At 32.2% G+C, this 12,744-nt stretch overlaps 2 protein-coding genes across 4 annotated transcripts in view; both read left to right on the top strand.

Moving 5' to 3' along the window:
• LOC116347089 (phosphatidylinositol 4-phosphate 5-kinase type-1 alpha) overlaps positions 1-3,393 on the top strand; it is a 29,915-nt gene extending 26,522 nt beyond the window's left edge. For 2 of the 3 annotated variants that reach the window (XM_031777517.1, XM_031777516.1), the window contains exon 19: positions 3,084-3,221. In XM_031777517.1, coding sequence (XP_031633377.1) covers positions 3,084-3,095 — 12 coding nt within the window. In that variant the 3' untranslated portion in view covers positions 3,096-3,221. Of the gene's footprint in view, positions 1-3,083 lie in introns of all 3 variants that reach the window. The other variant, XM_031777515.1, reaches the window with a different exon arrangement.
• A 320-nt stretch (positions 3,394-3,713) lies between these two features.
• LOC116347130 (ubiquitin carboxyl-terminal hydrolase 7) lies at positions 3,714-11,965 on the top strand. Its single transcript, XM_031777600.1, has 11 exons — positions 3,714-3,876; positions 6,663-6,874; positions 7,465-8,433; positions 8,533-9,521; positions 9,608-9,802; positions 9,869-10,128; positions 10,192-10,354; positions 10,438-10,627; positions 10,721-10,965; positions 11,052-11,151; positions 11,312-11,965. The coding sequence occupies exons 2-11, from the start codon at positions 6,790-6,792 to the stop codon at positions 11,413-11,415; spliced, it is 3,300 nt and encodes a 1,099-aa protein (XP_031633460.1). The 5' UTR covers positions 3,714-3,876; positions 6,663-6,789; the 3' UTR covers positions 11,416-11,965.
• Positions 11,966-12,744: the final 779 nt, after the last annotated feature.

Raw genomic sequence — 12,744 nt, 5'->3', positions numbered from 1 at the left:
CTTTCGCTCTCTTCATCTCTATTTCTTCTTCCTCTCCCGCCAATGTTCGCAATTTTTGATACGGATGACATGGCATCGGCGTTTATTCAAACATTTTGTGCCAAATTTGTTGTAAAGATCTCATTCTTAATTGGTGCACGCATTTATCGAATCGCCACCAATACGTCACGCAACATTTTTACCACATATTTGTTCCTTTGTTTCTTCATATCGTATGTGTGTGTTACAGCTGGTTCTCAACTTTTGTTTCTTTCACCTTTTCGCTTAACAAAAATAATAAACGTGACACACAATGCCAGTCAAAAATATCATCTCATTCGCATCAATTAATCGAATCGATAATGGTGGTGAGACCATGGCGAAACATATTATTAAAAGAAAAGCAGTCGCAAAAGAAGAATTAACATTCAAATTTCATTCTTAATATATATATATATATCGAAGAAAAAAAAACGTGTAATTTTCTTTCTATTTCAACTATCAATGTTTAACTGTTGCATTACACTTGAAATGAGATCAAATCTTTGTTCTACCTCAAAACATACAAGCAAGTAAACAGTGAATTCATTTTTTCTTTGTGACAAAAATGAATTTGCAAAAAATGAAACGTGTTTCAGTTTAATGGTTTTGTAGATAAGTCTCTGACATTTTCATCTCCGAAACTCAATTTGACAATATTTTTCCACATCATGGTGGTCATTTAATTTTCCTTTATCAATCAATTGATTCTTTGAAAAATCGTCTTGAAAATATTTAAATTTATTCAATGTGAGTTAAAAAAAAATACTCGAAAGTAAAAAAAAAATGTTTTTACTTTATTTACAGTCGATTCATGTTTCCTGGGGATAAATTTGCCTCGAAACATATTTAAAAAAAATCTCAAGTTCGGGGCAAAAAGCTTAAGCTTGTCTCCAGGAACATCCAAATTGACCGTTACAATCAAAAGTTACGATATATACAGACGAAAAATATGTTCTACTACAAAATAAAAACATGAATTTCGACATATCTCACAATCAGTAACTCCTAAAAGTAAAGAAGACGAACAAAAAAACACACTACAAATAAATATGAACATAAGTTTGAACTTAGTTCTAAGTTATTATTCGGGTAGAACATAAATATGTTTTGATAACATACAAAATTGTTGATTTTTCGATGTTATTTGTTAAAAAAAAAGAGATGAAGAATTAAACAAAATACAGTAAACAAAGATGTGAGAATCCTTTTGAGATCGTGTACCGAAGTTCAGACGAATAACAAAAAGTAGATAGACTACCTTAAGAAATATAATTAAAAATGAGTTTCGCAATTGGTCAAATCAGTGATTATTTTTCTTTTTCGATTCAATTCCATTATTTAATGATGGAACGAGAAACATATAAGACTATTACATCATCATGGCATCCCTTTTTTGGTTTTGCTCAAACGCCAATTTCAATTTTAATGGGTTTGGTTCACCTTTTTGATATACCCTTTTATGCGACCCATTTTCACATCTTTTGCACATACAAATGTAATAATACACACACACACACAAAAAAGAATTCATTTGCAATGCTGTGCGACATTGTATCAAAATGTCTGACAGGTGAAAAAAGAATTAATGAAACCAAAATATACAAGTAATAATCACTATCGCAAAAGTTTCGCATTGAACGAACAGACAAAACAAATGTAATATCTTTAAAACAAGTGGACCTTTCTTAATACAAAGACATTCACAATATAATCTGTACAAAGAAATCATTGAGAGCTCGGACTCGCTCGTGTATTCAGCTCAAAAATTGACCGTGAAATTTATCGCGTCGAATTTTGTTTCGTTTGAGCTGAGAACATTCCGTTATATTGAGCATATTGATATCAAACCGAAACGAAATCGATGATATGTGTACGAAATAGCCAATCACCAAACAAAATGAATAAACATGTAGCATAAATAACAAATAGACCTATCAATGGACAAATAATATCGTTGCAAAACAGGAGTTAAAGAAAACAGAAAACCAAATAATATACAATATTGAAACATACACAAATACATTTGAAATATACCAAAAAAAAAGAAACAAACACAAAATTCAATGCGACAAACAGCATATAGCGTGTAGTTAAAACAATTAAATTGAAACAGAACAAACTAAATGAAAACAACTAATGTCAACAGAAAGTAAATTTAAAGAAAAAAAAAATGAAAAATTATGTAATCCTCCCCCCCAATTAACCTCAAATAAATTAATTTGATTTCAGTCATCAAATTAAAAAGCAATTATGTTTTGATTGATTTTATACAATACAATTATGTAAATCAATATCAATAATTCTCTTTTTCTCTTTGTCTCAATCTGATGATTTTTCTTTTGTTGGTTTCTCTGTTTGGAAATGAGTTGGGCTTCATGTCAAAATTCAAAATTGAATTTCTATTAAAAGCTAGATTAAAAGGCTTCACACAATCAACACACGTGAACAGGGAATCTCGTTTTACGATTGTACTTCCAAGTGTTTAAATGTTATGCATACTAACCAAAACCAACGTACTGTGTTACCAATTGCGTATATATTTGGATGCCATATATATTTTTTTATTTTGATTCAATAAATGACATCAAGACAATGCGATTGGATTGCAATCTTTCTTGGAGCGGATTCTCTTGTATGCCTAGAATCTCTATTACATATGTTTGATATTTATGTTTAAGCTACTCATATTCGAAATCGTAAACAACAGCTGCACGACCAAGAACATGTCATTTTCTAAACTATATAAAAGAAAACATATTTACACACACACACACAAACATGCAGTACACACAATGAAAATGGTATCATCTGCTTCTGATTATATTGTTTTGTATTGCGCGGGATAAATGAAAATGTCACCGTGTGCATGTTGTTGGTTTCTCTCTTCCTTTTTTTGTATGTGTGAAGAGACACCTCGATTCCAAATGCAATTTGAGGTACAGACGATTTTGAATGCGGGTATCTTTTACTAATTCCATTTTCCACTCTGTTTCGTTACATTTCAAACATTAATTTTCCATGTTTGGTTTTCTCTCTTTTTCAATTTTGAAACATTTATTTAGACTCATCTTTAGAGGATTTCCAAAGGACAATGGATGACAAGATGATGAGGAATGCAGCATACAAATTGAATTTGGAGTATTATAAAAATACAGCTATTTCCAAACCTCATGTCACACACAAACAACTACCTGCAAATTAATAATTTTAATGAACCAACTAGATTTAACATCTAAAAGACATGATTATATATGTGATTTTCTAATAGACCTAACATTTGTTAATATTTGAAACATTACAAGCTTTGTTATTCAACTAAAGAAGAAAGAAAGAAGATAAAAAACTTTAGTTTAAAATTTATGTATCCAAACACTCAACAAAATTAAAATCAATTTATTTATACCATTGAATAGTAAATAAAAGAAAAATGAGACTTAAAATACCAATAAAACTGTATATGTGTCTTGACCTGAAATCTTCATTTCCGAAGATGTATCATTTCGTCGAATTTAAATGTAGCGCCAAACGAACGTGTGTTGAACAACGTCGAATTCGTTTCGTGTGAAGTTGTATGCGTACGCATTACGCAAATGTCAACCGAATAGAAAAATAAGCGAGGGCGCGCACAAATGCACAGCGAAATAGTGAGAGAAAAAAAAAGTAAGACAGCGGCCGACAGAGCTCTCAATACAAATGTATGTAATCAGAAGTACAAAGATGGTTTTTCGTAGTCCGCTACATTTGTGACGCTTCAAATAGTTTATTTCTTTATTTTTTTATCTTGTTGAAAAAAAAAACTTACAAATCCATAAATGTTACTTGGTGTTGAGAATTGAACTATAATTTTAAACAAATGTGAGTATAAATTCGGTCATAACAATCAATGGATTTTATTTCATATATATTCTAAACAAGCCAAAAACATACAGGCATTTATTGGTTAATTTCAATTCGGTCGGTAAGCTCGAATTTGTCGTGATTCACGCTCCAAAATACATGCATATAAACACGTACGGTTCGATTTTCGTATATTATTTATTTTGCCAAAAATCAAACGAATTTTTTTTTTTTTTCACGCCATATCAACAATAATCCTGTTTAATTTTTAGTTTCTTTGTTTTTTTTTTTGTGTCGACCATTTCAAAGAAAGGACACAAACATTTCTATTTACAATTGTGCAATTGTAAATTTTCATTGTCATTTGTTTGATTGTGCAAAAAAAGGAAGAGAAATCTAATCGACATATTCACGCATTCTGTCAAATTAGATTCGGCATTCAGAATCAATTAAAAAAACGTGAGAGAGAAGAGAAAAAAAAAACGCCGATAGACAACTAAAAAATAGAAGTATATTAACATGGGTGCATTGAAAATAAGTTTCTGGTTAATGTGCTTAGAATTTTTTTTTTTGTTTTGTTTGAAAAATGAAATTTGTTTGAAAAGATATAGAATTACCGTTCCATGTGTACATTAAGTGCATAATTATATGCAATTTGTGAAAACAATTCGTATTTCGTTTCCTTCCCATTCGTCGCAAAGAAATGCATTATTTTCCCAATGCCAAATTGATGTAATTTGAAAAAGAAATTACGGTGCGCAAAAATTGTTAAATAATAAAATGAGTTTTTTTTTAATAAATGGATATTCATCTAAAGGATAATCAAATTTGAAACCAATTGACAAAAGTGTCGAAAATTAAAAGAAATTATTATATTGAGAGTTGTTATTAATTCAAACGGGACTTAAGAATTGTGCAAAATTGTGTTGATCAACTAATATACATAACCAAAATGCAAAGCATTCATTTTGTCATGTTTAACCCAAGTTTTAAAATACAATGCATTGAAACCATCTCAGACACTACTTTGGTTTGTGTGAGATGTTGTGAAGTATTCACAAAAACATAATAGGAAAATGCATAAATTTAAAGTGTTCAACATATTTGTCGTTGATAAAATGTGCGAATAAATTGCATATTATGCTGTAAAAATGACATTTTTTATGATATTATTAGCTGTCAAGTTATTTATGCCGAAAAAATGGTGCAATTTTTTATTCTAAAACGTTCAATATGTATTTGAAAGCGATGGCTTCTAATACTCTGATGAAGTTAACAAAAAAAAAATTCAATAAAAATAACAACAGCGGCAGCAACAACAACTGCAACACAAGCAGCATTAATAACAACAACAACAACAACATAAACGACGATTGCATATAACATTAACAACGCTATGATTTATGTTTGGCGTTGCGTTTATTCGGAGCATGCAATGCAATTTTTTTTCTCTTCAATCTTCTCTTTTTGTTCCATTTCTTATAGTCTTTGGTAATTTCTTCCAACGTTTGTGTGGAACATAAGGCGCAATGGTGCAACTTCATTCCGATTGGCATATCGTTCTACGTTTTGGTTCGACTCTCTCTCTTTGCTCGCCTGACAAGTGAATTTCATTTGTGAATATCATCGACGAGCGGAGAACAATGTTCCAATGCGATATATATTGCTACGTTTTTTGTTCTCCTTCTCTATATAGCATTTGCTTTGTCTCTCTGCTGCTCTCCGTGTGATTCTCTAACCTTCTCACTTCATCTCTCTCCCGATGTGTCGACATTGCCGACTGGATAGCTCTCACTCTCTCACTCTTTCTCTCAATTTTTCGCTCTTTAGATATATTCACACGCAAATAAACACATACATCAATCCAACATTCACATTCACCGATAATATTTCGGTCTATGTGTGTTTAGTGTATCACAAAAATGAACATAAATATTTTTTTTAATTAACTCATCGCCAACTAAACTTTTTTACGATTCATTTATATTTTTCATTCTGTTGTTGTTAAAAAAAAAAGGAGAAACTATTTAGTGTATAGTGTATAAAAAGAGGTTATTTTCCTTCTTATTATTATTGAATATCATTGTGAGTGTTTGCGTTGCTCAAATTCTTGAGTCTCTTTCTCTTATTGCCCATAATGTCAAATAAAAAAAAAAATCTTTTTCTTTCGTGCGTTTCGTGTAATTCTTATTTGCGAAAAGAAGAAGAGGAAGAAAAATATATAAACGAATTAAACAACTCCGAAAGTCTAAGTGTTATGTGTGACAAGCTTCCCGAATATCATTTCGTTTATGAATATCCAATACCAATTTGAGCATTCAATAAATTGTCAAATCATTTTTCCATCGACCGTATATGTATATTATATCGATGATCCGGTATTTATTAAGTGTCAAATGTTTGCTAAATCCACCGATTTCATTTTATACATTCCATTCCAAGAGATGTGTGTCATTTGAACAATTTTGCATTTGACCATTGTTTCATAAGGATGTGTGACGATGGGAAGTAGTTCGAATATTTGCGCAATAACTCGATTATTTCTTTGTTTATACATTTCTTTTGAATACATCCGTAATGCATTTGAAGCTGTCACAATGACGCTACTGTACTTGTTGCTGCACTATTCACTCTTCAAATTAACTTATTCATTGAGCAAATTTTATCACCACTTTCTCTCTTTCTCGCTCGAATCTCCCAATTTTAATTAAAGCGAAGACAACAAATTTCAAGAAAAACAATACAAATATCATTATTGTTCTAAACGAGTTCACATTTTTCTCTTTCTCTTCTACTTTCTTTAGACTAATTTTGAAGTGAAATTTAGAGGAAAAGAAAAACTGGAATCCACATCAATAGTATCCAGAGACGAGCGAGCATACAACCGTTTTTGTTTAATTGACAAAATCAATTTTTCCGGATCTCTGCAAAATGGACAGTGAAAACCATAATAACGATTCCAGTAACCAGCAAGAAACACGGAATAACACAGTTGAAGCGATGGATACAGAAGAAGGTTCGTGTGTCAAAAGAACTATTCAATTTTAATTGGTGTCATTTTTTTTGTGTGTATCCAAAATTTGTTGCGTGTGTTATATTGGTGGAGCAAAGACGAATTTGAATGATTAGATTGAGAGCAAAGCTGAGCATTCTGAGTGAAGAGCCGGTTTTAAATGGAATTCTAAAATGCTTTGTTTTTTTTCTCTTCAAAACACAAAGGAAAATCAAATAATTTATAATAATTTGGATACGTTTTTGTAAATCATCAACCGAATTGCGACCAATTTAACAAAAGAAAAATTTATTCTTCAAACATTCATATATTTCAATTCGATTTTATTTTTGTTTAACTTGAAAATAATTTGGTTTTGGTGTGCATTGCTTTGAAAATCGTAAAAAATAATAATCAATTGAAAGATTTTTTTTTAAATAACTGAAAATAACATAGTAGTCATTGTATTCAAATTATTTAAAAAATGTCAATCCGATTTGTTAAATATTATATACATGAATTATATTCGATCACAATAAAAACGATAATAAAAAATAAAACGAATAAATAAACAAACATACTAATGATAATTGACATAAATCAAAATGATATAGAGCCCACAATGCCCGTGCCGGCAACGGTGAATGAAAACAGTAACGAAGTGGCCGATGTTCAAATGGAGGACGAAGAAATGAGATCGGAGGCAACATTCACTTTTGTTGTACATGATTTTAGTAAAATGAAAGACTCCATATTGTCGCCACCATGCTATGTCCGAAACCTGCCGTGGAAAATAATGGTGATGCAACGCACGAATTCGAGTGACCGAGGTCAGGACACTAGATCGATGGGATTCTTTTTACAATGTAATGCTGAAAGTGAATCGTCTAGTTGGTCGTGCAATGCAAAGGCTGAATTAAAATTGATGTCACAGAAACCCGATCAGGAGCCATTTGTACGACAAATTAAACATTTATTCTACAGTAAAGAGAACGATTGGGGTTTTTCACATTTTATGAATTGGAATGAGATATTGGATCCAGACCGGGGCTATATTCAGGATGATAAAATTGTGTTGGAGGTGCATGTGTGTGCCGAAGCGCCGCACGGTGTATTCTGGGATTCAAAAAAGCATACAGGCTTCGTTGGATTGAAAAATCAAGGCGCTACATGTTACATGAATTCGCTACTTCAGACACTCTATTTTACAAATCAATTGCGTAAGGCTGTTTATAAAATGCCAACCGAAGCCGATGACAGCACAAAATCGGTGGCATTGGCATTGCAACGCGTTTTTTATGATTTACAATTTTGCGACAAACCAGTGGGAACAAAGAAACTGACTAAAAGTTTCGGATGGGAAACGTTAGATTCATTTATGCAGCATGATGTTCAGGAATTTTTGCGTGTACTATTGGATAAGGTTGAAAGTAAAATGAAACGTACATGTGCCGAAGGTACGGTGCCCGCATTATTTGAAGGCAAAATGTCATCGTACATAAAATGCAAAAATGTCAACTACACAAGCACACGAATGGAAACCTTCTACGATATTCAATTGAATATCAAAGGCAAAAAGAATAGTAAGTTATCATGTCGAAAATCCGAAAGTGTAATTCGATACAAATCGTTTGTTAATAATTGCATATTCATTTTTTTTGTTTTCGTTTATTTTCGTTTAGTTTATGAATCCTTCAAAGACTACATTGCCAAGGAATCATTGGAGGGTGACAACAAATATGATGCTGGCGAACATGGTCTTCAAGATGCTGAAAAGGGAGTGATTTTTGTTAAATTTCCGCCCGTACTGCATTTACATTTGATGCGTTTTCAATACGATCCAATCACAGATAATTCGGTGAAATTTAACGATCGCTTTGAATTTTACGAACACATCAAATTAGACGATTATCTACAAAGTTCAGAGGATACGCCAGCCGATTATACACTGCATGCGGTTCTTGTGCATTCAGGCGATAATCATGGTGGCCATTATGTAGTTTACATTAATCCATATGGTGATGGAAAATGGTGTAAATTCGATGACGATGTGGTGTCGAAGTGTAATAAAGCCGAAGCCATTGAACATAATTACGGTGGCGTTGACGATGATTTGAGCTTGAATGCCAAACACTGTAGCAATGCGTACATGTTGGTTTATATAAGAAATTCAGCGATGCAGCAAGTGCTACAAGAGATCAAAGAGTCCGACATCCCATCGGAGTTGATTGATCGATTAGCCGAAGAACGACGTATGGAACAAGTGCGACGACGTGAACGAAGCGAAGCAAATACGTACATTACCATTAATGTATTGCTCGAAGAATATTTTGAGGGTCATCAAACGACTGATTTATTCGATTTGGAAAAGGTTCATTGTCGCTCATTCAAAATGAAAAAAACTCAAACAATCGCCGATCTAATGAATACATTTAAAGATGCATTTTATACGCCAATATCGCATATGCGTTTATGGCCATTAGTTTCACGACAAAATCAGTTGACGCGACCGTCATTCTTCTACTACAAGGACGATCAAAATAAAGCAATTATTCAATGTGCTGAACTACAAAATCCGTGGCTTGTATTTTTGGAGCTTTTGCCACCAGATTCTGGTCAACAAGCGTTGCCACCATTCAACAAAGAACGAAACGTGCTTTTATTCTTTAAGGTTAGTATTGACCGAATCGCATCCAGCCACATGGCAGTCCAAAACAAAGAAAGCCTAAAACGAACATTTTTTTGCTTCATTTTCAGTTCTACGATCCGGCCATGAAACGATTGAATTATTGTGGACTTGGCTATTATAATATCACACAGAAAGTAAGCGAACTGGTGCCTGATTTGAATCGGCGTGTCGGATGGCCAGCCGACACAGAACTAACACTTTACGAAGAACAGGGATCCAATATGGTTCAAAAAATTACAAATCTTAATGACACTCTGGAAAAAGTGAGCTGCATTTTATATTTAGAAAAATCGAAACTCTCTTTTTATTTAATCTCATTTTAATCGCAGCTCGATTTAATGGACAATGACGATGTTATAATTTTCGAAAAGAAACATTGTGATGATAATCTGGAGTTGGCAACATGTGAAGATTACTTCAAGGATTTATTGTATCGAGTTGAGGTAGTTTACATTGACAAAACTAATCCAAATGATGCCGGTTTCACGCTAGAATTGTCACAAAGAATGTCTTACGAACAAATGGCGAACGCCGTAGGACAAAAAATGAACGTCGACCCAAACACAATACAGTTTTTCAGATGCCAAAAGTAATTTTCAAATCGATTTCCAATGAAAACCATTTCATTGCAATATTATCATTTCATTTGCAGTTACAAAGATTTACCAGGCAATGCAATCAAATCAGCATACGAAGGTCCACTCAAAGATTTTCTAATTTATAGTAAACCGAAATCAGTAAAGAAATTGTTTTATCAAATTTTACCAATGAATATTAATGAATTAGAAAACAAAAAACAATTCAAGTGCTTTTGGGTGAGTCAAATCAAATAGTCAAATAGATGTTGGCAACAAAAACGAAGTAATTTTTGCTAAATATGATGTCATTTTGTAAATAGCTTACGCCGAATATGAAAGAGGAAAAAGAATTAGTTCTATATCCAAATAAAAATGGCACAGTTAAAACGCTAATCGAAGAGGCTGCCAAACATGTTGAATTCAGCGAAGATGGCACACATCAACTTCGAATGGTGACAATTCAAGGCTACAAAATTGGACCCGGACCACGTGAAGACACTGAACTTGAACGTAAGTTTCATTGAATCGCCTTGATGCTTTCCAAATGTATCACAAAACAATTGGCAGTGTTTATTTATAAATTGGACGATTGGACATTTTCAGATTTGCATCAACATGGTGATCAAAATGTGTCACAGCAAATATTCTATCGCTTTGAAGAGATTCCACCATGTGAATTGAATTTGGCCGATGATGAGATGCTCATACCCGTATCACATTTTTATAAAAATGTCCATGAACTATTTGGCATACCGTTCTTTGTGAAAGTGAAACAGGGCGAACAATTTTGCCAACTAAAAAATCGCTTACAAAATAAACTCGGTATTCCAGACAAAGAATGGGAAAAGGTTTGTATTTATTTCAATTGAATATATATTTTTATTTTTCGTGTTCAAACCCAACATAAACAACAAAAAATTATCACAATTTATAGTATAAATTCGCACTGATTACAATGGGACGAGCCGAGTATATCAACGAAGATGACGTTGTAATTAATTTGGCTGATTTCAAAAACAGTAGCAATAATCAACGTAAGATCATTTTATTTATTTTAATTAAAATTCCACCTAATATCATTGATAAGATGACACATTATGAATGAATTCTGTCTGTTTTTCTTATTCTTCTTCTCCCATTTTTCTCTACTTTTTTGGTTTTCATTGTTGGGACTTGGGGCACATTTATCAACAGCAGGAGGAACTCCGATGTGCTTTTTGGGCTTGGAGCATGTGAATAAAACACAGCGCCGATCACGTTTCAATTACTTGGAAAAGGCTATCAAAATTTATAACTAAGTGAATACCTAGCCCGCGGGCGAAATACAGCAACGTTTCGCTGAAATGAAAGAAATTTAAACAAAACAAAAACAACAACAACAACAACAAACAGCATGGGTTAGGATGGGGCACATATGACATTGATTACTAAATATATCTAAAAACGGTTACAGTCAAAACAACAGCAACAACAAACGCTATGAGTGAGCCGATCTAAAAAAAAAACATACAAAACACACAAATCGCCTGTAATTGAAGGTTCCAAAAGAAACCCACGCCTACACCCACACACACATACTGTGCATGCTAAAAATGAATGGAGGAGAATTAAGAGGAGAATAAATTTGTAAAAATATTTATTACGCTGCGCTTACATTTATTTCTTTACTGATGTTCACTTGTTCTCAACATAAAAAAGAGAGCCGAATACCTTATCTCTCCTTTTATTTTTAACGAATTAGAATATTTAAATTACTTAAAAAAAGAAGATAACAAAAATTTGATCCTGTTTGCCACAAATAGAAGCGTTTATTAAATTATTGTAATTTTCTCTTTGTATCTCTCTCAATCACTCTCTTTTATTCACATACATACATTGTTTCGATTTATTTAAAATCAACGGAAGAAAAAAATGTTTTTTTTTTTTTTGAAAAGATATAAACAAATACACACACATACATACAATTGGTTTAGAAGAAAGAACAAATGAAAGAAAAAAGCAAATAAGATCGATTTTGTACAGATTACAAACGAGTTTGGTTTTCACATTTAAACTTTATTTTCTCTCGCAATTGCAATCCAATTGTCGATTTTGTGTTACTTGTTCGCATAAAATGGAAAACAAATCAAAGAGAAATGATTTAGTAAACATAAACGTGGTTACTAATATTTTGTTTAATTTTGATGGCATTCATTCGTTCAATTGACAATGATGGAATCTAACCACACTCCCCAGAACACACATTTGGCAATTTCAAATGAATAAAATCGCTCATTGATTTATCAAAATGTAGCCATAATAATAACACAACCCGTGCTACAGATAGTATAAACATAAAATGTCAACACATACATATTGATGAACTGGTCCATAGTCAAACACATCAGTTTATTTTAAATTTAAACTATTGTATTATTTATAAATGATTTTATTGTGATCAAGCAATTGTTGAAATGAACAAAAAAAGCAAAAAAAAAAAATAATAATAACACGTCTTCATCTCTTTTTTATTGACTATTTCTCATTTTCTATTCGTGAGTTCGAACAGAATGAATGTTTTTTCTCACATGTTTTTTTGAACACATATTGGATTGGATATGAGAATAAATTGTCTTTAGCAGAAATTA

The sequence above is a fragment of the Contarinia nasturtii genome, unplaced genomic scaffold, assembly GCF_009176525.2.
Source record: "Contarinia nasturtii isolate CC-2019 unplaced genomic scaffold, AAFC_CNas_1.1 Cnas_scaffold_1699, whole genome shotgun sequence".
In the NCBI taxonomy this organism is placed as follows: Eukaryota; Metazoa; Arthropoda; class Insecta; order Diptera; family Cecidomyiidae; genus Contarinia; species Contarinia nasturtii.
This window is presented reverse-complemented; position numbering and strand designations above follow the sequence as displayed.